Genomic DNA, 25,751 nt, shown 5'->3' on the forward strand with positions numbered 1-25,751 from the left:
TACTGCAAAGCCCCCAGCACAGTGCATGCATGGATTTGGTTACTTATGTTACTACCTTCTGTCTTGCCTGTTTTTAAAATTTTTTTAAATTAGGCCGGCGCTGCGGCTCACTAGGCTAATCGTCCGCCTTGCGGCGCTGGCACACCGGGTTCTAGTCCCGGTTGGGGCGCCGGATTCTGTCCCAGTTGCCCTCTTCCAGGCCAGCTCTCTGCTGTGGCCAGGGAGTGCAGTGGAGGATGGCCCAAGTGCTTGGGCCCTGCACCCCATGGGAGACCAGGAGAAGTACCTGGCTCCTGGCTTCGGATCAGCGCAGTGCGCCAGCTGCAGCGCGCTGGCCGCGGCGGCCATTAGAGGGTGAACCAACGGCAAAGGAAGACCTTTCTCTCTGTCTCTCTCTCTCTCTCACTGTCCACTCTGCCTGTCAAAAAAAAAAAATTTTTTTTTTAAATTATTCATTTGAAAGACAGACACACAGAGACAGACAATGCCCATGTGTTGGTTCACTTCCTCAAATGCCTGTAGTGACTCCTGAGTGGGGCTGAAGCTGACAGCTGGGAACTTAACCCAAGTCTCCAAGGTGGACGGCAGGGACCTAATTACTTGAGCCATCACCTGCTGCCTACCAGGGTGTGTGTAAGTGAAAAACTGGACTCAGGAACTGGAGCCAAGGAGTGAACATGGGCATTCTGATATGGGATGTAAATGTCTTAACCAGCATATCTTTTTAAAACATTTTAAAAGTTTATTTTCATTTTTTTGAAGAGCAGAGAGACAGAGATAGTCTATCTGCTGTTTCACTTCCCAAATGTGCATAACAGCCCGGGCTGGACCAGACCAAAGCCAGGAGCTTAGAACTCAATCTAGGAACCAGTGCTGTGGAGTAGCGGATAAAGCTGACACCTGTAGTGCTGGCATCCCATGTGGGCGTTGGTTTGAGCCTCGGCCGCTCCACTTCCAATCCAGCTCTCTGCTGTGGCCTGGGAAAGCAGAAGAAGATGGCCCAATCCCTTGAGCCCCTGCCCCCATATGGGAGACCCAGAAGAAACTCCTGGTTCCTGGCTTTGGATCTGCGCAGCTCTGGCCATTGCGGCCATCTGGGGAGTGAACCAGTGAATGGAAGACCTCTCTCTCTCTCTCTCTCTCTCTCTCTCTCTCTGCTTCTCTATAATTCTTTCAAATAAATAAATCTTAAAAAAAAAAAAAAACTCAATCCCAGTATCCCATGTGGATAGTAGGGACCCAGCCACTTGATCTGTGACTTGCTGCTTCCCAGGATGCACATTAGCAGGAAGCTGGAGTAGAGAGTGGAGCCAGGACTTGAATCCAGGCATTCCCACATGGGATGTGGATGTTCCAGTGTCTTAACCACTGGACCAGATGCCCACCCCTTCACTGGCATCTTAGCCACTAGGCTAAATGTCTGCCCTTGTCTCCTTCCGGCCAGAGGCTCCGTGGAATCCAGGACTGTGCTTGATTTGACCTCCTGCTGACTCAGCACAGTGCCTGGCACTTAAGAGATACATCATAAGATTTGTTGAATAAGTGAATATACTGGGGACTTCTCAGGGGTCTTTGTGGGCTTGACTTAAATTGTCATGTAAGGTTCGGCACACGTTCTCTCATACTTACTCCTAAGGGTAAAGCAAAAAACTTGCCATGGAACTCCAAATCCCATTAAGTTGGCAGGCGCTAATGCCACTTACATGTTAAAGTGATCATTTTAAGTGCATAACTAATCATAAAGATAGGAATAAGTGTCAAAGGGATCACATAAATAAGACCAAGTGTCTGCTAATAACAATAGATAGAATTAAAAGAGAGAGAATGATTCAACATGGGAAGCAGGCCACACAGTAGACTCATAGACTGACAAATGCCCTAAACAGCACTCTGGCTTCAGAATCAGCCCTTAAGGCATTCAGATCTGGCTAAAAAGCCCATGAGAGCATTTCAGGCATGGAAAGCCAAGACACTGTGGCAAAAAATGGCCAGAAAGATCTCTGTGAGTGAGATCCTGGAGGAAAGAAGGGACCATCAAAGAAGGAGGTACCTTTCTCTGAAGGGTAAAGAGAACTTCTACTTTGGTTATGGCCCTGTCTAAATAATGTCAGAGTTTGTGGACTCAAAAGGCTTCCATAGCCTTGGCAGCTCATGTCAAGAGCCTCAAATGATCACTGATATCATAAATAAGAGTTTCAATTGTTAAATCAACAACAGGAGTCACTGTGTACTTGCTCCCCATGTAGGACCTCTGTCCTTAATGTGTTGTACTATGAGAATTAACGGTAAAACTAGTCTTCAAACAGTACTTGATACTTTGTGTGCCTGTGTGGGTACAAACTATTGAAATTTTTACTTAGTATAGAGTTGATCTTCTGTATATAATTAAAAATGAATCTTAATGAAGAATGGGATGGGAGAGGGAGTAGGAGGTGGGACAGAAGTAGGGGCAGGAGGGCGGGTGTGGGGGTGGGAGGGTGTGTATGGAGGGAAGAACCACTATATTCCAAAAGCTGTATGTATGAAATTTATATTTATTAAATAAAAGCTTTCTAAAAAAATTGTCATGCAAGGTTGTACCTGGGGAGATAGGCTGACTTTTCTCCAGTTGTTCCCTAGGGGTCTTGCAGAATTGCAGCCAAATGGGGAATCTTCAGCCCTGAGATGCCCAGAGTAAGAGGGTCTCTAAGGAAGTGAGTACTGGGCTGATGAGCTACTTCAAGGCTTCCCCACAGCTCTGGCTCCTGCCCTCAGTGTTTGGCACACAGTGGGTGTCCAGTGGATGCTTCTAGTGCCCTGTGCTCACTTGATAAAATCCTGCCTCCAGGTGCTTCCTAATCCAAGGTGCATTCCCAGAGCCCATGCTAGGGATGTCCCTCTGATTCCAGCTGGTCTCCCTGCTTCTGCAGGTCTTTTGTGGCTTGCGCCATTGCCCAGGAAACCCTCTTCCATTCCTCCCTCAATGTCTTCTTGTGCGAGAGGATGGGAGAAGCCAGCGCACTGAGCAGGGTCAGGGGCTGCAGAAAGGATGATGGCTTTGGAGTGTGGCCGTGTTTCTCTCTGAAATATGATGATGACTGGGGCTGTTGTGGTGCAGCGGATTACAGCCACTGCTTGTGATGCTGGCATACCATATGGGAACACTGGCTCAAGTCTCAGCTGTTCTACTTCCAATCTAGATCCCTGCTAATGCACCTGGGAAAGCAGTGGCAGATGGTCCAGCACTTGGGCCCCTGCCACTCACTTTGGAGACTCAGATGCTTCCTGACTTTGGCTTGGTCTAGCCCTGGCTGTTGTAGCCATTTTGGAAGTGAATCAGCAGATGTAAGATCTCTCCTCTCTCTCTCTCTCTCTCTCTCTCTCTCTCTCTCTCTCTGCCTTTCTAATAAATACAAATCTTTACAAAAAGATCATGATGATAGCGAGCATTGGTCATACCTTGTTGCACATTAACTAATTTTTACAGCCCTGTGAATTAGGTACAGTGATCTCCTGTCTGTAGGTGACGACATTACAGCACACAACAGGTTAAGTAACTTCCTAGGTAGTCTGGTCCAGAGTACACGTTTGTTTATTGTCAGCCTTTTTATCCTGGTGGTTTTCAAACAGCTGACAATCATCAGTGAATTTCCATGCACCCTGCACTCAGCTTTAACAGTTGCCAACTTAAGGCTGATTATTTTTAAGCAAAGCACAAATAACCTATCATTTCATTGAACTAAAAAAAAAAGAGTAGATATCTCTAAAAAAATAAGGACCTCCTTGGTTTTTTTTTTTTTTTTTTTTTTTTTTTTTTTTTGACAGGCAGAGTGGACAGTGAGAGAGAGACAGAGAGAGAAAGGTCTTCCTTTGCCGTTGGTTCACCCTCCAATGGCCGCCGCTGCAGCCGGCGCACCGCGCTGATCCGATGGCAGGAGCCAGGATCCAGGTGCTTTTCCTGGTCTCCCATGGGGTGCAGGGCCCAAGCACTTGAGCCATCCTCCACTGCACTCCCTGGCCATAGCAGAGAGCTGGCCTGGAAGAGGGGCAACCGGGACAGAATCCGGCGCCCCGACCGGGACTAGAACCTGGTGTGCCGGCGCCGCAAGGTGGAGGATTAGCCTATTGAGCCACGGCGCCGGCCTCCTCCTTGGTTTTTTATAATAAATATTTGATTTTTTTTTTTTAATTTTAGAGGCAGAGCACTCTCATCTACTGGTTTACTCCCCAAATGCCTGCAACAGCCAGGGCCAGGCCAGGCCAAATCTAGGAGCCAGGAACTCAGTTTAGGTCTTCTATGTGGGTGGAGAGACCAAAGTGCTCGAGCCATCACCTGATGCCTCCCACATTGCACGTTAATAGGAAGCTGGAAATGGGAGCCAGAGCTAGCATTGAACCCAGGCATGTTAACCACTACACCAAATGCCTTCCACTAAAATAAACTTTTATTTGGGAATAATTTTAGATTTACAGAAGTAAAAAAAGGTAGCAAAGGATTCCTGTGTATCCCACACCCAGTATCCCCATGATACATTTGTCAAAACTAAGAAACTACCCTTGCTACATAGCTATTGACTATACTTCTGACTTAACTGGATTTCACTATTTTTAACAAACATTTATTATTTATTTGAGAGAGAGAGTGAGAGAGAGAGAGAATCTTCCACCTGCTACTTCACTTCCCAGGTGGCTACAATGGCCAAAGCTGGGCTATGTGAAGCCAGGAGCTTCATCCTAGTCTCCCATGTGGATGGCAGGTGCCTAAGGACTTCCTCTGCTTTCCCAGGCTCATTAGCAGGGAGCTGGATCGGAAGTAGAGCATCCAGGATTTGAGTTGGTGCCCATGTGGGATGCCCACATCGCAGGCGGTGGCTTAACTCACTGTGCCAGCCCCTTCACTATTTTTATACCAGTATCTCTGTTCCAGAACCCTAACTGGGATCCCACACTACATGTAGTGTTCATGCCTTAGTCCACGCTGGTCTCTCACCACCTCAGCCTTGCTTTATTTCTGATGACTTTGGCAGTTCTGAGAAGTCTTAGTGGAGCACTTTGTAGGACATTCTCAGTTTGGATTTGCCTGATGCCTCAGGTTGTGCTTTGGGGGAAGAATATCACAGAGGTGAAGTGCCCTCTTCCTCGTGTCGTATCAGAGGTGGTTTTATTTATGTATTTATTTTTTGCCTAATTTTAACAATCACAGCACTCTTAACATCCCTAAAGTAATTATTTCTTAAAATCATCAAATAAGCAGTCACTATTCACTTTTCCGTGACCAGCAAATGACTTTTTTTTTTTTTTTTGACAGGCAGAGTGGACAGTGAGAGAGAGAGAGAGACAGAGAGAAAGGTCTTCCTTTTTGCCGTTGGTTCACCCTCCAATGGCCACCGTGGCCGGTGCGCTGCAGCTGGCGCATCGCGCTGATCCGAAGCCAGGAGCCAGGTGCTTCTCCTGGTCTCCCATGTGGGTGCAGGGCCCAAGCACTTGGGCCATCCTCCACTGCCTTCCCGGGCCACAGCAGAGAGCTGGCCTGGAAGAGGGGCAACCGGGACAGAATCCGGCGCCCTGACCGGGACTAGAACCTGGTGTGCTGGTGCCGCAAGGTGGAGGATTAGCCTAGTGAGCCACAGCGCCAGCTGCGAATGACTTTCATAGTTGCTTTATTTGAATCAGGATCCCGTGAGTCTCATGTATTACATTTGACACGTATCTCTCTCATATCTTCCACTCTGTGTTTCTCTCTCCCTCTTGTTTCCCTTGTATCTGTTGAACAAACTGAGGTGTTTGTCTTGTAGGAAACCTGACGCCCACCCCTACTCTGATGGTGACCACTGGCATCTCCGTGGTATTCCTTAGCATGTGCCTCTGTCCCCTGTGTCCCTGTGCACTCAAAGTCCATGCTTTCAGCCACTACCCCCAAGGACTCCAGGAAGGGGAGAAGCTGACAACAGCACCTCGGGAAGGGGGGATTGGCTCTGAGGCCTTCCCTTGCTTCCTTCTCTGCGACTTCCTCTCAATTTTGGCATGGAGGGGCCCCAGAATAGGAAACAAGCCCCTCTCCATTTGTGTTTGCTTCTCCAGAAATCTCGCTTGTCTACTAAGATGAGCGGGACTCAGAGCATTGCTGGCATCTGAGAGGGCCTGAGACCTGGGGCAGGGAAGGAGAGAGGCTGAGGGTTTGGGTGGGCCTAGAGTTGGGAGGTGGGGGGAAGCCGTTCATACAGTTTGCCTGAAATGAAGTCCCCATACCACAGTGCTTTGCAGGGTGTTTTGTGTTTCTGTCTTTTTTTATCCCGTGCACCTGAGGGTGTCTGGGTGCTAGAGCTGCTCCTGGGGCTGTCACTTCCTAAGGCAGTTTGGGCAGGTGTTTAAGCAGGTGCTAATGCCTGGAGCCCATGCTGGAATGATCAAGTCAGAACCCCGGGGTGTGTGGCCTGCTGTGGGTGTCCCCAGGTGGGGACACTGCTGAGGGACTCCCGCCTTCCTGCCTTGGGAACTCTATTCCTATATGGAAGAGCAGCAATTTAGAGGGAGGTCTCGGGCACGGGGCTGCTCCAAGGCCTGTGCTCCCCCAGGGCCCCACAGGTAGGGAGGGGGCAGCCAGGAGCAGTGGGAAGGTAGCCTGCTGAGGCGAAAATTAGCTGACTTGCTGACTCACCTTTCTTATGAAGGCACAGGGAAGGAATCGTTGGGCTGACTCATTCTTCCGGTAAAGAACAAGGGAAGGAAAAGCAGCCACTGACTTTGTGACTGGCGAGAGATGGGGGCTGGAGTTGGGGGGGGGGGGGAAGCTGTGCCTCTTAAACTATTGCGGAAACAAAAACGAACTCCCTGAGAAAGTACAGCCCTTGCTCACCTTCATCAGGCAGGGAACACAGTGGCTGCTGGGAACCGATGTGTCTCTGCAGCACTCAGCAGCTACAAAGTGTCACAGGGGCCTTCCCGGAATCATGCTTTGATACTTTCATCACCACTGCCAAAAACTTGGCCACTTAAGAAGGAAGGGGCCTGCGCCGCGGCTCAATAGGCTAATCCTCCACCTTGCGGCGCCAGCACACCGGGTTCTAGTCCCGGTCGGGGAGCCGGATTCTGTCCCAGTTTCCCCTCTTCCAGGCCAGCTCTGTGCTGTGTCCCGGGAGTGCAGTGGAGGATGGCCCAAGTGCCTGGGCCCTGCACCCCATGGGAGACCAGGAGAAGCACCTGGCTCCTGGCTTTGGATCAGCGTGGTGCGCCGGCCACAGTGCGCTGGCTGCGGTGGCCATTGGAGGGTGAACCAACGGCAAAGGAAGACCTTTCTCTCTGTCTCTCTCTCTCACTGTCCACTCTGCCTGTCCAAAAAAAAAAAAAAAAAAAGGAAGTAAGGAACTGTCTACCTCAGCTGAGCCACTTTACCTTGAGAACCCACTCACGTGCTTAGCTTCAAATAAGGGGTTTCTGGGCCTGAGGCTCCACATGGACCTTTCCTTCCTGGTTTCTGTGGAATCCAGGCCCAAGTCCTCCTGTCTGACCCGACGAAGACGACTCCCTCTCCTGGGGCCTTGCTCACTTAGCTTTTACTCCACCTGCACCCGTAGCTCCTTGCTGCTTGGGCCTGCCTCTCAGAGAGGAACATGACGTCACCAGACTCTGGGTTTGTGCTGATTGGACGAGGGTCCTGTCATCACACTGCGTTTGCAACTCAAACCCCTCCCACGAGCCACAGACCTCTGTTTCCAAGCATTAAAATCTCTCTCATTTGCCGGGGTGACCAATACAGACTCTTTATCATCCTCCCCCCTGAGTCATTCTGCCTCTGGCTTCTCCAATCCTGGTTACTAAGCGTTAGTGTCTGACTGGAAACTGAGGCAGCGGCTCTCCCAGGACCCAGGGCAGCACTGTGCGCACAGTAGGCTGAGGGTGCTAGTAGGGCAGTGAATGGATGAGGAGACCTCAGGAGTGCGGTGCAGGGTCTGATGTCATGCCGACCACAGTCTGCAGGCTCTTGCCTTGTGTCCATGTCGGCTTAGGAAGCTCATCCGCCTCCTGGTGCCTGTGCCTCTGAGAGGCCTTGGTGACTGTGAGTCCCCAGCATGCTTTGCGAGCCTCAGCCAAGCCCTCAGCCTGGGGTTTGGCCATCATTTGCTCACTGTTGGTAGTTGTTTGTCTTACCTGCTGGGCCCCAAGCTCCTGGCAGGCTTGTTCCTTGAGCCTCACCCTGTCCCTAGGACTTTGTAGATGTCTGCGGAGCAAATGCTTCACCTGGGATGCTCCCCAGGCGCAACACAAGAGGGCTGGCAGTGCTGGGGACAGGGTACAGACCGTAAGGGGCCCAGGGCTGGGAGCTCCTGCTGGGCTGCCAGCTGCCCCACGCTTCCCTTTTCCAATCATACCCTCCCTTCAAAGCCCCACCAGGGTTCCCTGCCTGCAGGAGGCCGTAGGCGCTGGCTGGTCGGCCTCTGGCTCGTTTGTGCAGGACTATGTTCAAGGAGGCTGGGTGCCCAGGAGCGTGGGGCAGGAATGTCCAAGCCACACTTTTTGTTGTTAGGATTTATGTATTTGAAAGACAGACTACAGAGAGGGAGATACACACACACACAGAGCTCCCATCTGCTGGTTCACTCCTCGAGTGGCTGCAATAGTCAGGTCTGGGCCAGATCAAAGTCAGGAGACAGGAGTTCCTTTTGGGTCTCCCACGTGGGTGGTGGGAGCACAAGTACTTGGGCCAGTTCAGCTGCCTTCCTGGGTGCATTAGCAGGGAGCTGGATTGGAAGTGGAGCAGCCGGGACTCAAACTGGCACTCAGGTATCAGATGCCAGCACCACAGCAGTGTCTTAACCTTCCACACCACAATGCTGTCCCTCCCTGGCTTTCAGTTGCTGTCATCACATCTATTATCTAAAATACCCGCTTGGGGCTGGTGCTGTGGTGTGGCAGGTAAAGCTGCCACCTATAGTGCCGGCATCACATATGGGCAAGTCCTGGATGCTGCACTTCCAATCCAGCTCTCTGCTATGGCCTGGGAAAGCAGTAGAAAATGGACCAAGTCCTTGGGCCCCTGCACCTGTGTGGGAGATCTGGAAAAAGCTCCTGGCTCCTGGCTTTGGATCAGCCCAGCTCTGGCTGTTGCGGCCATTTGGGGGAGTGAACCAGCAGATAGAAGACCTCTCTCTCTCTCTCTCTCTCTGCCTCTGCCTCTCTGCAACTCTGCCTTTCAATTAAATAAATAAATCTTTTTAAAAAAGTACCAACTTGTGTTCTAATTTAAATATGTGTTTAAACAAGACAGTATTATTTCTACATGTTATACATAATATTGCTTTTTTCATTTTAAAAGCAAATTAAAAGATACAGAAGTAAAAATAACCTGTAATCCTGTTATCCAGTGACAATCTCCATTAACATTTTAATGTATTCTCATCTAACTTTCTGAATAATATTTTAACTGTTTACTTTTAAGCACTCTCAGCCTTACAGAAAAATTACATAAGAAGTTCCATATGCCCTTTTCCTAGATCCACTTTTTCTTTTTTTTAAGATTTATTTATTTGTTTGAAAGGCAGAGTTACAGAGAGGGGGGGGGAGAGTCAGAGAGAGCTCTTAAAGCCCCCTAACCCCCGTTCACTCCCCAGATGGCTGCAACAGCCAGCACTGAACCAGGCCAAAGCCAGGAACCAGAAGCTTCTTCTGGGTCTCCCACATGGATGGCAGGGGCCATGGCACTTGGGCCATCTACTGCTGCTTTTCCCAGGCCAGTAGCAGGGAGCTGGATCAGAAGCGGAGCAGCCAGGACCATATAGAATGCTGGTGTCCCAGGCAACAGCCCCAGTTCAGTGGTTTTTAATCTTTATCACATTTCCTTATTCTCCTTGTCTATAGGTGATCATAAAATCTGGAAACATAGCAAATATGCATTATGCAATTAAGGATGTCTTTAATCTGTAAATAAAATTATTCTTGCATTTTTCTGGATTTTATGGCTGCCTTGTTTATTTACACTGTTATTTTCCTTCAGCCATTTTATAAAATTTATCACTGGGGCCAGTATTGTGGCATGGTGGATAAAGCTGCCACCTGTGACATTGGCATTCCATATGGGCGCCAGTTCGAGTCTTGGCTGCTCCACCTCCAATCCAGCTCCCTGATAATGTCCTTGGGAAAGCAGTGGAACATACCCCAAGTACTTGGGGCCCCTGCAACCATGTGGGAGACCCAGATGAAGCACCCAGCTCCTGGCTTTGGCCTGGTCCAGCTCTGGCCATTGAGGCCATCTGGGAAGTGAACCAGTGGATGGATGTGTTCTCTCTCTCTTTCTAACTCTGCCTTTCAAATAAATAAATAAATCTTTTAAAAATTTATCATTTAGATTTTTTTACTTACTTTATTTGAAAGCAGAGTGACAGATCTTCCATCTGCTGGCTCACTCCCTAAATGCCAGCAACAGCTGGGACTGGACCAGGGCAAAGCCAGGGGCCCAGAACTCAGTGCATATCTCCCACATGGGTGGCAGGGATCCAAATACTTGAGCCGTCATCTGCTGCCTCCCAGGGTGTGCATTAGCAGGAAGCAGACGCCAAATCCCAAGTGGTGAGGTCACTGCTGCCCTACGTGCACCCCTGCCCCAACCATTTGAGAATCGGTTACGTTTATTCATCCATTCTTGCTCCAGCGTATCTCTTAAGGACCGGAAGCTTCTCTTATATAACCACAGCACAGTTATTAGAGTCAAGAGATTAGTATGATGTAATATCTTTATTAACCCATGGCCCATGTTCCAGTTTTGCCTCTTGTCTCGGGAATGCCCTGGAGAGCGTTTCCCGCCTGGCCAGGGTCCCGTCCTAAATCATGCCTCGCGCTTAGCCGTCTCCTCAGCTGCCTTTAGTGCAGAGCTGCTCCTCGGTTTTTGTCTGGATGGCACTGACATATTTGACAGCCAAGGCCAGTTATCTGAGGGCCGCCTCCTCAGTTTGGCTTGCCCGATGTTGCCTCGTGATTGGATTCAGTCCCTCCAGGAGACCACCTCAGTGAGGCTGTGGACTTAAGGTGTCACATCCCAGGCCTTCCACAGCCGCCTGCCCCTCCCTGGCCCTCCTGACGTGTCCCCGTCATTGTGGGGGGCCCTTTGTTCCATCCTGACACAGTGAAACGTGCGGCCTCAGCTGGACGCACCCTGCCCTAGCTCTGCCGTCGGCCGCTTCCCTGAGTAGCCCTGGCTCCCCGCAGTGGACCGGGACCCCCTGTCTTTCCATCTTTTCACTCTTCATTTGGAGCCCATCCAGCTCTGTTTATCGCCTTGTTTATTAAGTTGGAATCACACTGCTTATGTGTATTTTTATAACACCCTAAGCTTTGTCCATGTACAAATCTTGTCTGAAAACATTTTGAATGGCTGCAGCATATTCAGTTCTGTGAATGCACTCCCACTAATTAACCTCCCCCCTCGGTAAGCAATGCAGCTGAGCACATCCTTAGCATGTGCCTCCACCTATATCTCTGATTGCTTCCTTAGACTAAATTTTTTTAGACTAAATTTGTTTATTTTGAAGAGGTACATGGAGAGAGGGAGAAACAGAGAGAGAGAGAGAGAGAGAAGAGAGAGGAGAGAGGAGAGAGATCATCCATCCACTGGTTCTCTCCCCAAATGACCACAACAGCCAGGCTGAAGCTAGGAGCCAGGAGCTTTATCCGGGTCTCCCACATGGGTACAGAGCCCAAGGACTTGGGCCGTCTTCCACTGCTTTCCCAGGCACATTAGCAGGGAGCTGGCTTGGAAGTAGAACAACAGGGACTGGAACAGGCACACACATGGGATGCTGGTGTTGTAAATGATGGCTTAACCTGCTGCACCACAGTACCAGCCCCTAGGCTAAATTCTTAGAGATGAACTTTTGCCAGGACTACAGTGTGAGGATCGTGTATAGACAGGCTCTTGACTGGAGGGAATGGTTTGGCCATTTGAATCGTAAGAGATCAGAGAGGTGCCTGTTCTGGGTAGGCAGGTGCTGAAGCTTGATGTGGGCTGTGGAAGGATCACCTGGCTGGGCCAGAGAAATGGAGGTGGCATGGGGCGTGGTGTGGGCGGGGCTTTGAGATGACTTGGGCAAGATCTTTACTGGGAAGGGGAAGGAGCCTGAGCCATTGCAGAGGTGCGGTGTCGCGGTGAGCAGGGGAGGGAGTGTGGGGCTCCTGCTTCCCCCATGGTGCGGAGGATGTGCTGGGAGAGCTGTGGGCCTCCAGGGAGGGACTTGGGGCCAAGCCCAGAGTGTAGTGAGGCACGAACTCCCAGCGTTTGCAGCCTTCCCCTTCATCCTGAGCCTGGCACCCTGTCTCCTCCCCTGGAGCTCGGCTCTGCCCGGCTGGCTGTGTCCCCGGGGCAGAAGCCCAGCAGCAGCGGCGTTGCTTGGTTTCCTTTCATTGTGCTCTAATGCCTGTGGCCTGCTTAGCACAAAGCCCTGTTTTCCAGGGCCTCTGCTTTGGGGCAAGGCTGAGGGCAGCTGGCCCCTCTGTCCTGCCCCTCGCAGGGACTCCAGGCTGTGGGTGAACGTGGGCCCTAGGGCCGTAAGCTGGGTGCCATCAGGCGGGGAGCTTCCCCCTGGGGCTGAGCTGGATGTTGGAGGGGAGCCTTGGCAGGGCAGGCAGGACCCTCTCTCCCTCAAGAGGTCCTCACAAGGCAGGGAGGTGGGAGAGGGCTGGGCCCAGGCCTCCCCTCCAGTCTGCAAGCCTGCTGATGTTAGGAATTTCTGAAGGGTGCAGATTCTGGGGCATCTGGGGGAGAAGCTGGGACACTCGCTGAGTCTCTTCAAAGCCCTCAGCTCTGGGAAAACTGGGCCCCCCATTGGCGTCTGTTACCCACAGGGGGCATCCTGGGACCTGGGGACCCCACTCACAAGGGTGGGCTGTGAGCAGGGATCTGGGGAGCAGGGTCAGCCACTGATCTCCTCTCCTCTCTCCCACCCCCTCTGCAGACATCCTTCTACGGCCGCTTCAGGCACTTCCTGGATATCATCGACCCACGCACGCTCTTTGTCACCGAGGTAAGGCATCCAGGCCTCTGCACCTGGTCACTTCTGAGTGTCCCAGGCAGAGTGGGCATGGGGGAGTGAATAGGATAGGGGAGGTGGGAGGTGAGAGGAACTCACCTGTCTGTCTTCCGATCTGTCTATTGTACATGTGCTGTGCTGTGTTGTGCTTTTCTCCACCATTTCACTGGAATCTCACAACACCCCTTTAAGACAGACATCATCATTATTACTATTTAAAAACTTAGTGAAATTGCCAAGTTCAGAAGTTACATGCCCATTACACAATTCCTGCAGAAGTAGTTCAATAGAACAAAAAGTGATCCTACAATCATCCTGGTCGCCCAGCTCTCTCCACTCATAGCTAACTGTCAGTAACTGCTCATGGCAGTTTATCGAGGTATCATTTACCTGTTTTAGGTGAGCACTTCCGAGTTGGGACAAGCATAGTCAGGCGCCCACCACAGTCAAGATGTCCCACGGTTCCATCACCCTGGCATCTTCTCTCATGCCTCTTTAGGGTCAGCTTCCCCCAGGCCCAGGCCCTGGCAACCACTCGACTATTTCCTGGTTCCATTGCTTTCCTGTTTCCAGAGTGTCCTGTAAAGGGAATCCCAGAGCCTGCAGCCTTTTGTGCCTGGCTTCTTTCCCTTACCGTGTGTTTTTGAGAGTCATCTCCTTTGCTGCACAGATCAGTAGTTCCTCCTTTCTTATTGCCGCGTGGTGGTTCATTGAAAGGATGTTCCTGGATTTGTTTATCTAGGGCTCTCCTTAGTTTGGGGCTAGTATGAATAAAAACTGCTACGAACATTCTTTGTGTGGATGTCTGCTTTCAATTCTCTTGAGTAAATAACTAGGAATGGGATTGGTGGCTCATGGTAAGTATGGCCAAAAAAAAAAAAAAAAAAAAGTATTGAACTTGTTCAGAAACGGCCACCCACTGTTCAAAGTGGCTGTGCATTTCCTATCCCCATCAGCAACGTGCAGGAGTTCCAGTTGCTCCACTTCCTCACCAACACTTGCTGTTGTTAAATATAAACAGTTTTAAGTTTTAACCATCCTAAGAACTATGTCTTTTTAGGCCTTTACTCATATTTGCAAATGTGTGTAGAGAATACATGCTTGTATAAAATTGTAAATATCGACTAAACAAGGCAAGCAAGCAAAGCAACTTGTAAGCATTTTACATGCATTAGCTCAGCAGATGAATTCCAAGTAGCCAGTAGCCCTAGGAGGTGGATGATACTATAAGTTCCGTTTTCCAGATGGGGAAACCAGCAGAAAGAAGCTAAGTCTCCCGGCACAGGGCACTGGCCAGTGGTGGGTCCAGGATGTGCACCCAGCCATGCTGACCTCCAGGCCCTCATTCTGAGCCACTTGGCATTCCTGTTCAGGTGCCTTGTGTTTAGGGAACTGGCACAGGAGTACTCAGTGGGCAGAAGGCCTGAGCTCTGGCCCTAGGCCCCAGTACACTGTGAGGCAAGTCACCGAGCCTGCGAGTCAGCTTCTCGAGTGCACTGCACTGCAGGCTTTCTCTGGGCTGGCCGTTGGCTTTCCTCATCCCTGAGTTGACCAGCACAACGCTTGCTGGGCACCTGGGCCTGGAACACCTCCAGTGTGCCTGGGGGAGCAGCCCAGGCACTGGAATGTGGGAATCCCCTGAGGGGCCCAGGTATGGCTTCCTGGTACATGGCAGCAAGGACAGGGGACTGCTCTGCCCCTCGAGCCTCGCACCTCCTGAGGGCGGGGCTGCTGTGTCTAGGGCTCTGTTGGGATTCTCCTGAAGGAGGAATCAGTGCAATTACATAAAACCTTGAAAAAGCATCAAACTAGAGAAACTACCTCCTAAGCTTAGGTAATGTGGCAGTCTAGAAAGTTCCAGAACCATGCAAAGCTAGATACAGTTGCAGCTCTAAAATCCAACGTAAATGCCACCTGCTTGGCAAGGGGTCAGCAGAGGCTGGCGCTGAGGGAGGTGCTCAGGTGGGCCCTGCAGCAGATTGAGAAATGCTGGGGGGGGGGGTGCCTGTAGGCTTGGGAGGGGCTCTAGGGCTTGGGGGATAAGGCAGCAACTACAGGGCATGGTGCCACCCATACCTGGAATTCTTCCTCTCCCTTCTGCCAGTCCATCCTCTGTCCATTCCCAGACCATTTCGCTTTATTACTCTTCCTTGTTCCACATCCCCCTTCTTTAACTCCTGCATATTTATTTTATTTTATTTGAAAGGCAGAATGACAGAGACATAAGGGGAGAGAGAGAGAGAGAGAGAGAGAGAGAGCTTCCATCTGCTGGCTCCCTCCCTAGATGGCTACAAATGGCTTGCAGTGGGCCAGGCCGAATCCAGGAACCTGGAGCTCCACCTGGTCTCCCACATGGGTGACAGTACTTGGGCCATCTTCTGCTGCTTTTCCCAGGCACATTAGCAGGGGGCTGGATTGGAAGTGGAGCATCCAAGACTCATGTGAGCATCCAGTGCTCATAAGGGATGCATATGTCACAGGCAGTGGCATAACCTGCTGTGCCATGACGCTGGCCCTGACCCCATCATTCTTATATATCACTAACTCATTTGGGATCTGTTTATCCTGCAGTAGATTAAAAAAATAACCTCATACCTTTTTAAAAACTATTGATTGAAATGTCAAAGCAACTTCAATATTTCTGACTAAGAAATAACCAAGGCAATAGCAGTTTTAGAATAGTTTCAAGTTTCACGTCTTCCTCCTCCTTATCAGAGATTCCGATAGGCACCCTAGAGGGAGCTCTCTGTCCTGCTGTACCCCAGTGGGGGTAGTTTCTAGACTGCTTCCGGTGTTTTGGAAAGTTCCCGCCCCCAGAACTTCTAGGCCTGGAAATCTGTGGAAGGGCTCTGAGCAGGACCTCCAGGCCAGCAGGTGTTAGCAAGGTCATCTGCATCATGCAATGAGAAAACATAGGCACAAGGACAGCGAGCTTGTCATCTGAGCTGGGCGCTCCTGGTGGGTCAGGCTCCTGGATGGCTGGGCTCAGGTCCTCGGACCCTACTACATGTCTCTGAAGCCCTGTTTCTCTCCCAGGACCATTGGCTGGCATAGGAAGGGAGGCAGTGTGGGGTGGCAGCTACCCACTTGGAGGAGCTGTGGACAGGCCTATCTCTAGGGTGGGAAGGTGGTGGACATGAGGAGGTGCCTATGGTGGAAAGACTGGCCAGCATGCACCACATAATGACCCCGTTAGCAGGGGCCCGGCTGACTGCACAGCCTCATCTTGAGCGCGTTTTGCAGCTACTTGTTTGTGATTTATAACTGACCAAGCTTGAAAAGGATTCCAACCCTTGTATGTGTAATGAGGCGGAGATGTGATTCGCTGTAATTTCTCTTAGGAAGAAGGCCGCCTTTGTTCTAAGATTGCCTTGAACAAGGCTTCTGAGGAGGAGGAGGCCGCTCTGTTTGACAGAGGACAAAGAACTTAGGTTTTTGATCCTACAAGGAGAGAGAAAAGGGAAGGAAGAAGAGGAAAAACAGTGGGGAGGAGGGAGCCCTGAAACTGGGGTGAGGGAAGGCAGAGCCACGTTGGGGGCTGGCGGGGGGCTCTTTTGATGCCTCCTGTGCTTGTGAATTTTCTTGTGAATTTACACTGTCCCTGCCACGTCATTCCTGGGAGGTTGTCAGCACAGCCTGCCTGGGTCATGAAATCTCAGGAAGAGGCCGGCGCCGCGGCTCACTAGGCTAATCCTCCACCTGCGGCACCGGTACCCTGGGTTCTAGTCCCAGTCGGGGTGCCGGATTCTGTCTCGGTTGCTCCTCTTCCAGTCCAGCTCGGTCTGCTGTGGCCTGGGAGGGCAGTGGAGGATGGCCCAAGTGCTTGGGCTCTGCACCTGCGTGGAAGACCAGGAGAAGCGCTTGGCTCCTGGCTTCGGATCAGTGTGGTGCACCGGCCACAGCTGCCATTGGAGGGTGAACCAATGGAAAAGGAAGACCTTTCTCTCTGTCTCTCTCTCTCACTGTCCACTCTGCCTGTCAAAAGAAAAAAAAAGAAATCTCAGGAAGAGTAGGTTATTTGCAGGGGATCTTTAGGGAGCGGGCGAAGTGTGTCCAGCCCCAGGCCTAAGGAACGGGAACCACCAGCAGCTTGCAGAAGCCTTGGAAGCAAGGCCATGGAGTGAGCCCCGCTAAGGGCAAGGCCATGCCACGTGACGGCTGAGTTGCTCTTACTTGTGGGCCGAATTCAGTGCTTACTTAAGGGAATGAACCGCTGACCAGTCATCACCCTGGAGCATACAGAATGCTACCTGAAGTAGTAATGGCAAAACCAACTCCGCCCTGCCATGGGTGGGTGGGTGGGTGGGGGTTGCTCTGAGCCTATTCTGAGTGCTGTAGGATAGAACAGCAGTGATGCTGAGGTCCAGAACCTGGGTTCTTGCTGTGGCAGTGCGGGATACAGATAAGGAGGAGGGGGAAAGAACTGGGCAATGTTATAGGTGGATGGCCAGTGTCAGCATGGACTCAGGAGTGACACGTGCACGCACGCGCACCACACACACACATGTGTATCTCTGTTTCATAACTCGCTGGCCCTGTTCACTCACAGGTCCTAGCAATAATGAGGCCCTAGGAACAGTAAACATCCTTAGCCCTAGAATCTCAGCTTCTCGGTACCACCACCCACAGAGAGAGACCAGGGTTGGGGCAGGGAGGGTCGTTGTAGGAAAAAAGGAAGTGCTCAGAGAATGATGGAAACAGAAGCTGACTTGAAAGGAAACCCACCAGCCACATTTGGGACTATCTGAGCAGTAAGAAGAAAAACAGCAATGGAGTCTAACGTGTCACATCAAAAAGAAAATGCATGGGTCCCTGGTAATACTAAAAATGAGGGAGTGGAGTCGTCCCCTGCAGAAGATTGCCCACTGGTAAGTGCTGTAACTCTCGGGAAGTCGCTGGATCCGACTGGGATCTCCATAAAGCAGAAGGTGGTTTAGAAACAGGTTATTTGCCCTCGAAGTATCAGCTGATAGGCTTTTTACTTAGCAATTACATGGAGGAAGAGGTACAGCAGAGTGTAGATGATACCTTTGACCAGGTGACCCAACTCAGCATCACTGACATGAAGGAGACTGCCAGGACGTGGACTCTGGTTGGCATCCCATCTAAAGAAGGAAATGAAAACTCAAGAATCCCACCCGCTGGAAACAGTCATTAATGTTTTGGTGTGTGGATACAAGTTGTACAAAAATGGGATTGTTTATATAATATGTATCTACATATATATATATCTGTATAGTCATATATCTCTGCATAAAGCAAATCATGAACAATTTTCCTTGCCATTAAATGTTTTAAAATGTATTTCATAGGTGGTGGACCTTTGGCCTACAGGTTAAGACTCTGCTTCGGACACCCACACCCCATATTGGCATACCTGGGTTCAAGCCCTGGCTCTACTCTTTATTCCAGTTTCTCTCTAATGCACACCCAGGTGGGAGCAGGTGACGATTCAAGTGGTTGGGTCCTGCCACCCATGTGAGAGACTTCGATTGAGTTCTCAGCTCCCAGCTTCAGTCTGATCTGGCTCTGGTGGTTGTAGGCATTTGAGGGTGAACCAATAGATGGGAGTTCTCACTTTCTCTTACTGTCTCCCTGACTTTCAAATAAATAAAAATGTTTTATAGGCCGGTGCCGCGGCTCACTTGACTAATCCTCCGCCTGTGGCGCTGGCACCTCAGTTCTAGTCCAGGTTGGGGCGCCGGATTCTGTCCCGGTTGCTCCTCTTCCAGTCCAGCTCTCTGCTGTGGCCCTGGAAGGCAGTAGAGAATGGCCCAAGTGCTTGGGCCCTGCACCCGCATGGGAGACCAGGAGGAAGCACCTGGCTCCTGGCTTCAGATCAGGGCAGCACGCTGGCCATAGCGGCCATTTGGGGGGGTGAACCAACAGAAGGAAGACCTTTCTGTCTCTTTCACTGTCTAACTCTGCCTATCAAAAAAAAGTTTTATAAAGCTAAAAAAAAAACTTGTTTCATAACTGTATAGTAATCCATCACATGGCTATTCTATAATTTATTTAATAATTTTCTTTATTATTGGCCTTCAGGTGGCTTCAGGTCTTTAATTGTGAAAAAGTGTGCAAGGGGCTGCCATGGTTAAGTCATGATTGGGACGCCAGCCCGTATCAGAGTGCCTGGGTTGAGTCTTGGGTATTCCAATCCAGCTTGCTGCTTATGTGCACCCTGGGAGGCAACAGGCGCTGGCTCGAGCACTTGGGGCCCAGCCAGCCATGTGGGGGACTAGGGTTGGCTTTGACCCAGCCCAGGCTGTTGCAGGAATTTGGGGAGTGAACCAGCAGATGGAAGTTCTCTCCATCTGTACCTTCCAAATGAGGAAAAAAGAAAAGATGGATGGATGGAAGGAAGGAAGTCTGAAATCATACTGTAAGTATTATTTATTATCATAAATAATATTGCAGTAATGTATTTATACATAAATTGCACAGTATTTGTCTTTTTCCCCCTTTGGATAAATTCCTAGAAGTGGAATTTCTAGATGACAGATTTTTTTTAAAGGTTTATTTTATTTATTTGAAAGGCAGAGTTACAGGGAGAAGAAGAGACACAGAGGTCTTCCATTTGCTTGTTCACTCCCCAAATGGCTGCAATGGCTAGAGCTGAACCCATCTGGAGCCAGGAGCCAGGAGCTTCTTCCAGGTCTCCCACATGGATGCAGTGGCCCAAGGACTTGAGCCATCCTCTACTGCTTTGCCAGGTGCATCATTAGCAGGGAGATGGATCAGAAATGGAGCAGCCAGGACTTGAACCAGTGCCCATATGGGATGCCAGCACTGCAGACTGGGGTTTTAACTCGCTGTGCCATCACACTGGCCCCTAGATGACAGATTTTTAAGGCTTTTGATGTACATTGCCAAATTGCCCTGCATATTGTACCAACCTGTGCCAAGATTTTTTCCCCAGAAAATTTTTATTTAAGAAATAACAAACTTTATAAATTTCATAAGTACAACTTTAGGAACACAGTGATTCTTCCCACTGTACCTGTCCTCCCAACCTGCTTTCTCCTCCCTCTCTATTCTCATTCTTATTTTTTATTAAGATTTATTTTCAATTAACTATACAGATACGATTAACTCTATACTAAGTAAAGAGTTCAACAAATAATATGAAAAAGAAACTGTTCCTCAACAGTTGAGAGAAGGGCTGTTCAAGGTTATCACATCTCAAAGTATCAATTTCACTTCTATAGATTACTTTTTAGGTGCTCTATTAGTTATCACAGATCAGGGAGAATATTTGGTATTTGTCCTTTGGGGACTGGCTTATTTCATTAAGTATTATGTTTTCCAATTTTATCTGTTTTGTTTCAAACAACAAGATTTCATTTTTTACTACTGTGTAATATTCCATAGTATACATATCACATAATTTCTTTTTCCAAGCTTCAGTTGATGGACATTTGAGTTGATTCTGTATCTTAGCTATTGTAAATAGAGCTGCAATAAACATGGGAGTACAGATAACCCTTTCCTGTGCTAATTTCATTCCCTTGGGTAAATTCCCAGGGGTGGGATGGCTGGGTCATATGGTAGGTCTATATTCAGATTTCTGAGGTGTCTCCATACTGTCTTCCATAGTGGCTGTACCAGTTTACATTCCCATTAACAGTGGATTAGGGTACCCCCCCCCCCCAATCCTCGCCAACATTTGTTGTTTGTTGATTTCTGTATGAAGGACATTCTAATGGGGTGAGGTGAGACTTCATTGTGGTTTTGATTTGCATTTCCCTAATAGCTAGTGATCCTGAGCATTTTTCATGTGTTTATTGGCCATTTGGATTTCCTCTTTTGACAAATGCCCTTTAAGTCCTTTGACCATTTCTTAACTGGGTTGTTTGTATAGTTGTTGTTGAGTTTCTTGATCTCTTTATATATTCAGGTTTTTAAAATATTTATTAATTTGTTTGAAAGTCAGAGTTACAGAGAGGCAGAGAGAGAGAGAGAGAGAGAGAGAGTTCTTCCATCCACTGGTTCACTCCCCACATGGCCACAACAGCCAGAGCTGTGCCCATCCAAAGCCAGGAGCCAGGAGCTTCTTCCAGGTCTCCAATGTGGATAGCAGGGGCCCAAGGACTTGGGCCATTTTCTTCTGCTTTCCCAGGCCATAGCAGAGAGCTAGATCAGAAGTGGAGTAGCCGGGACTCAAATTGGTAGCCAAATGGGATGCCTGCATTGCATGTGGTGGCTTTACCCACTATACCACAGAGCTAGCCCCATAATCAGGTTATCAATCCTTTTTCAGTTTCATAGTTTGCAAATAATTTCTCCCATTGTGTCAGTTGCCTCTTCATTTTGCTGAGTGTTTGTTTTGCAGTGCAGAAGCTTCTCAGCTTGATGTAAACTCATTTGTCAATTTTGACTTTGATTGCCTGTGCCTCTGGGGTCTTTTCCAAGAACTCTTTGCCTATGCCAATGTCTTATGGGGTTTCTTCAATGTTCTTAACATTCTTCTCCAATGTTTTTAATCTATTTTGAGTGGATTTTTGTGTAAAGTGTAAGGTAGGGGTTTTGCTTCATACTTCTACATGTGGAGATCCAGTTTTCCCAGCACCATTTTTTGAGGAGACTGTCCTTGCTCCAGGGATTGATTTTAGCTCCTTTGTCAAAGGTAAGTTTGTTGTAGATGCTTGGATTGATTTCTGGTGTTTCTATTCTGTTCCATTGGTCTATCCATCATTTTTGCAGCAATACCAGGCTGTTTGGATTTGGATTATAACTGCTCTGTAGTAGGTCTTGAAATCTGGTATTGTGATGCCTCCAGATTTGTTTTTGTTGTATTAGATTGCTTTAGCTATTTGGGATCTTCTGTGTTTCCATGTGAATTCGATCATCATTTTTTCTAGATCTCAGAAGAATGTTCTTGGTATTTTGATTGGTATGGCATTGAATCTGTAAATTGCTCTCAGTAGTATGTACATTTAATGATATTAATGCTTCCAATCCATGAACATGGAAGATTTTTCCATAATTTTTGTATCATCTTCTGTTTCTTTCTTTAATATTTTGTAATTCTCATCATAGAGATCTTTGATATCCTTGGTTATGTACCAGTATTTTATCAGCTTATATTCCCAAAAGAAGTAAATGAGTATGTTCCTTTAAATGCATCATAGACAGCATCAGATCCTCTAATTTAAAGATCTTGAATTTTTAATCAAAACCTGAGCAGGAGTTGTGGCTCAGCAGGGCAAGTTGCTGCCTGAGATGCCCACATCCACTGGCAGAGTCCCTAGTTCAAGTCTTGCCTCTGCTTCTAATCCGGCTTCCTGCTAATGCACACCGTGGGAGACAGCAGTTGATGGCTCAGGTGCTTGGGTGCCTGCCACACACATGGGAAACTCAGATGGGGTTCCTGGCTCCTGGCTTTGGCCTGACCCAGCCCCAGCTTTTATGGGCTTTTGGAGAATGAACCAGCAGATGGAAGATCTTTCTCCCTCTGCCTTTCAAGTAAAAAAAAAAAAAAAAAAAAAAAAAAAAAAAAAGAAAGAAAGAAAGAAAAAGAAAAAGAAGGAAGGAAGGAAGGAGAAAGAAATTGATATGTTATAATAGAATAAATTTTAAAATATCAAATGTCAATACTGTTGTACACTTCAAATCCTTGTCTACCTGCATACATTTTTGGCATACTTACAACATGGAACATTTGAGGGGCTTCAGAAAGTTCATGGAAGATGACACTAAAACATATATTTATTGGCCTGCGCCATGGCTCACTTGGCTAATCCTCCGCCTGCGGTGCTGGCACCCCGTGTTCTAGTCCTGGTTGGGGCACTGGATTCTGTCCCGGTTGCTCCTCTTCCAGTCCAGCTCTCTGCTGTAGCCCGGGAAGGCAGTGGAGGATGGCCCAGGTGCTTGGGCCCTGCACCTGCATGGGAGACCAGGAGGAAGCACCTGGCTCCTAGCGTCGGATTGGCACAGCGTGCCGGCCGTAGCAGCCATTTGGGTAGTGAACCAATGGAAGGAAGACTTTTCTCTGTCTCTCTCTCTCACTGTCTAACTGCCTGTCAATATATACATATACATATACATATACATATACATATACATATACATATACATACTTATTTTGGTGCAAAAACCTTTTGAAATCCATGTATAACTTTTTCATAAGATATATTTTCCATGAACTTTTTGAAGACCTTTCATACATTTTTTACTTTTCCATTCATTTGCTAGTCTTTGTAATTTTTTTCAAGTTAAGTTTTGGGGCCAGAGTTGTGGTTTAGCAGATAAAGCCACCACCTGTGATACTGGCATCCCATATGGGCACTGGTTCATGTTCCAGCTGTCCATGTCTGATCCATCTGCTTGCTAATGGCCCTGGAAAAAGAGTGGAGGATGGCCCAAGTGCTTGGGCACTGCCATCCATGTGGGAGACCCGGATGAAACTCATGGATCCTGGCTTTGGCCTTGCCTAGCCCTGGCCATTCAGGGAGTGAACCAGCAGATGGGAGATCTCTCTCTCTGTGTTTCTCTCTCTCTCTCTCTCTCTCTCTCTCTTGTGTGTGTGTCTCCCTCTCTCTCTCTGTAAGTCTGACTTTCTAAATAAATAAATAAATCTGTAAAGCAACAACAAAAGCTGTGGTAGGATGCCGCGGGCAGTGCAGGGCTGACACAGGTGAGCAGTCAGTGACGGAGCAGTCCCTGCTGGCCTCCCCACCATCGTGCGCCCCCCACTGCCCACTCCCTCTCCCCCCACCCCTTCCCTGTTTCCTTTCTGGGTCTCCAAGCTCTGGGATTCCCAAGCTCTCCAGTGTGCCTGAAGAGCCCGTGATTCAGTCCTGCCCTCTCCCTGTAAACGCGCTCTCCATTTTTCTGTATTAGGCTGTGCTCAACTTTGAATGAGAGCAAAAGCCCTCGCCTTTTCTTACCTGGAATTCCCCTGCCGACAGCTGCGGTGCTGACTCAGGCCTTGCTGAGGTTTCTTTGGAGACTGTTGCTGTCATGAGCACAGGAAGTTCATCCACGCCAATGTCTCAGGAAAATGGCTGAGAGGCAGGGTCAGGAGACCTGAAGCTTGTAGGTGCCACCCACACACTCTGACCTTGGGCAAGGAAGAACCCTTCATTCTCTGGCTCTGGTCTTCCCAGAGAATGGACGGCCTGGTTGGTTCTATGATCTACACACAGAGAGGTGTTCTTCTCCATGTCCTGTGTCTCTTGGAGTCCCAGGGTTCTGTGGAGCCAACATCATCATCAAGGGACTCTGGTCTGCTGAACTGGAACCTGAGTTCTGACCCTGACCGTGCCCTTCCCTTCTCTCTCCAGCAGCCCCCTGCACTGATTTCTGCTAAATGCCCATTGTGCACGGTCCTGTGTTGAAGATGGGCTGGGAGGTGAGGGACGAGGCCTGTAATCGCGAAGATTCCTAAACCAGTGGTTCCCTGCACTTTGTCATCTCTCATAGAAAGGGGGAGGGGGGTGCATGGGAAGTGAGTGGCCAGGGACCTCAGCAAGGTACAGACCAAATCTTCTCTGGCTATCTGGACAGGGGAGGGAAGGTTTCTGGAAGATTTCTGAAGAAGGTGGCACTGAGCTTGAGGGGTGGGGTAGCTGGGGAGAAGGGAGATAGAGCATCCTGGTGAAGACAGCATGGGCAGGGTTGGGAGTGGGGGACAGGCAGACACCCCTACGAGGAGGGTGAGACTCTAGCAGCAGGGAATGAAATATCTCTGGGCACTGCTCACCTCTTGGCCAGGTACTGCTGCCATGTTAAGATATTACCAAGTGTCGGCCGGCGCCACGGCTCACTAGGCTAATCCTCCGCCTTGCGGTGCCGGCACACCGGGTTCTAGTCCCGGTCGGGGCGCCAGATTCTGTCCCGGTTGCTCCTCTTCCAAGCCAGCTCTTTGCTGTGGCCAGGGAGTGCAGTGGAGGATGGCCTGAGTACTTGGGCCCTGCACCCCATGGGAGACCAGGAGAAGTACCTGGCTCCTGCCATCAGATCAGCGCGGTGCACTGGCCACAGCGTGCCAGCCGCAGCGGCCATTGAAGGATGAACCAATGGCAAAGGAAGACCTTTCTCTCTGTCTCTCTCTCTCACTGTCCACTCTGCCTGTCAAAAAATAAAAAAAAAAATTTTTTAATTAAAAAAAAAGATATTACCAAGTGTCGTAATACATTATTTAGATCCTCGTGACACCCTCCCTTGAGCCATCTTCTGCTGCTTTCCCAGGCGCATTAGCATGGAGCCGGATTGAAAGCAGAGCAGCTGGGACTAGAACTGGAGCACCTACAGGATGTCAGGGCTGCAGGTGGCAGCTTTACCCACTGCACCACAGTGCCACCCCCGCCCTTCCTTTCTGTGCCCTTTCCTTCTAGTCCCTGCATCCCTGTGCTTTGCCATCGGGCGTCCTGCTGTCTGCACTGTTGCTTCCTACCCTGCCCCTCAGGGCCTTGGGGGATGGACCCAGCAGGGACTGCCCTCTGTTCAAATGCTCTGCTTCTGGGACAGACCTCAGGATGCCTGCGTTTCCAGAGGGACCTTCTGCAGACCACGTTGCTGTGGATTTCATGGAGAGATTCTTGTGGCTGGCTGGCCAGCGGCAGACAGGCACGTGATGGAGGTGGGGTTCTAGAGTGGGTGACAACAGCTGCCTCTCCGCCAGCCCAGGGCTTTAGAGAGGGGCGGCAGCCTTGCGTCCGGGTGTTTGCATTCAGGGGCTGGCTGCCTGCTTGTTCCAGGTTGAAAAGACTTCCTGCCAGGCTCACCCGGCTGCCCACCTGCCAGCTTTGCCCA

At 49.5% G+C, this 25,751-nt stretch overlaps 1 protein-coding gene across 9 annotated transcripts in view; it reads left to right on the forward strand.

The window, feature by feature from the left end:
• SFXN5 (sideroflexin 5) overlaps nucleotides 1–25,751 on the forward strand; it is a 122,661-nt gene that overhangs the window by 3,036 nt on the left and 93,874 nt on the right. For all 9 annotated transcript variants that reach the window (XM_002709756.6, XM_017340676.4, XM_089327545.1 and 6 more), the window contains exon 2: nucleotides 12,921–12,989. In XM_002709756.6, the coding sequence (XP_002709802.1) occupies nucleotides 12,921–12,989 (69 nt within the window). The remainder of the gene's footprint in view (nucleotides 1–12,920; nucleotides 12,990–25,751) is intronic.

This window comes from Oryctolagus cuniculus, chromosome 2 (genome assembly GCF_051225735.1).
Source record: "Oryctolagus cuniculus isolate XC-2025 breed Fujian yellow rabbit chromosome 2, ASM5122573v1, whole genome shotgun sequence".
Classification (NCBI taxonomy): Eukaryota; Metazoa; Chordata; class Mammalia; order Lagomorpha; family Leporidae; genus Oryctolagus; species Oryctolagus cuniculus.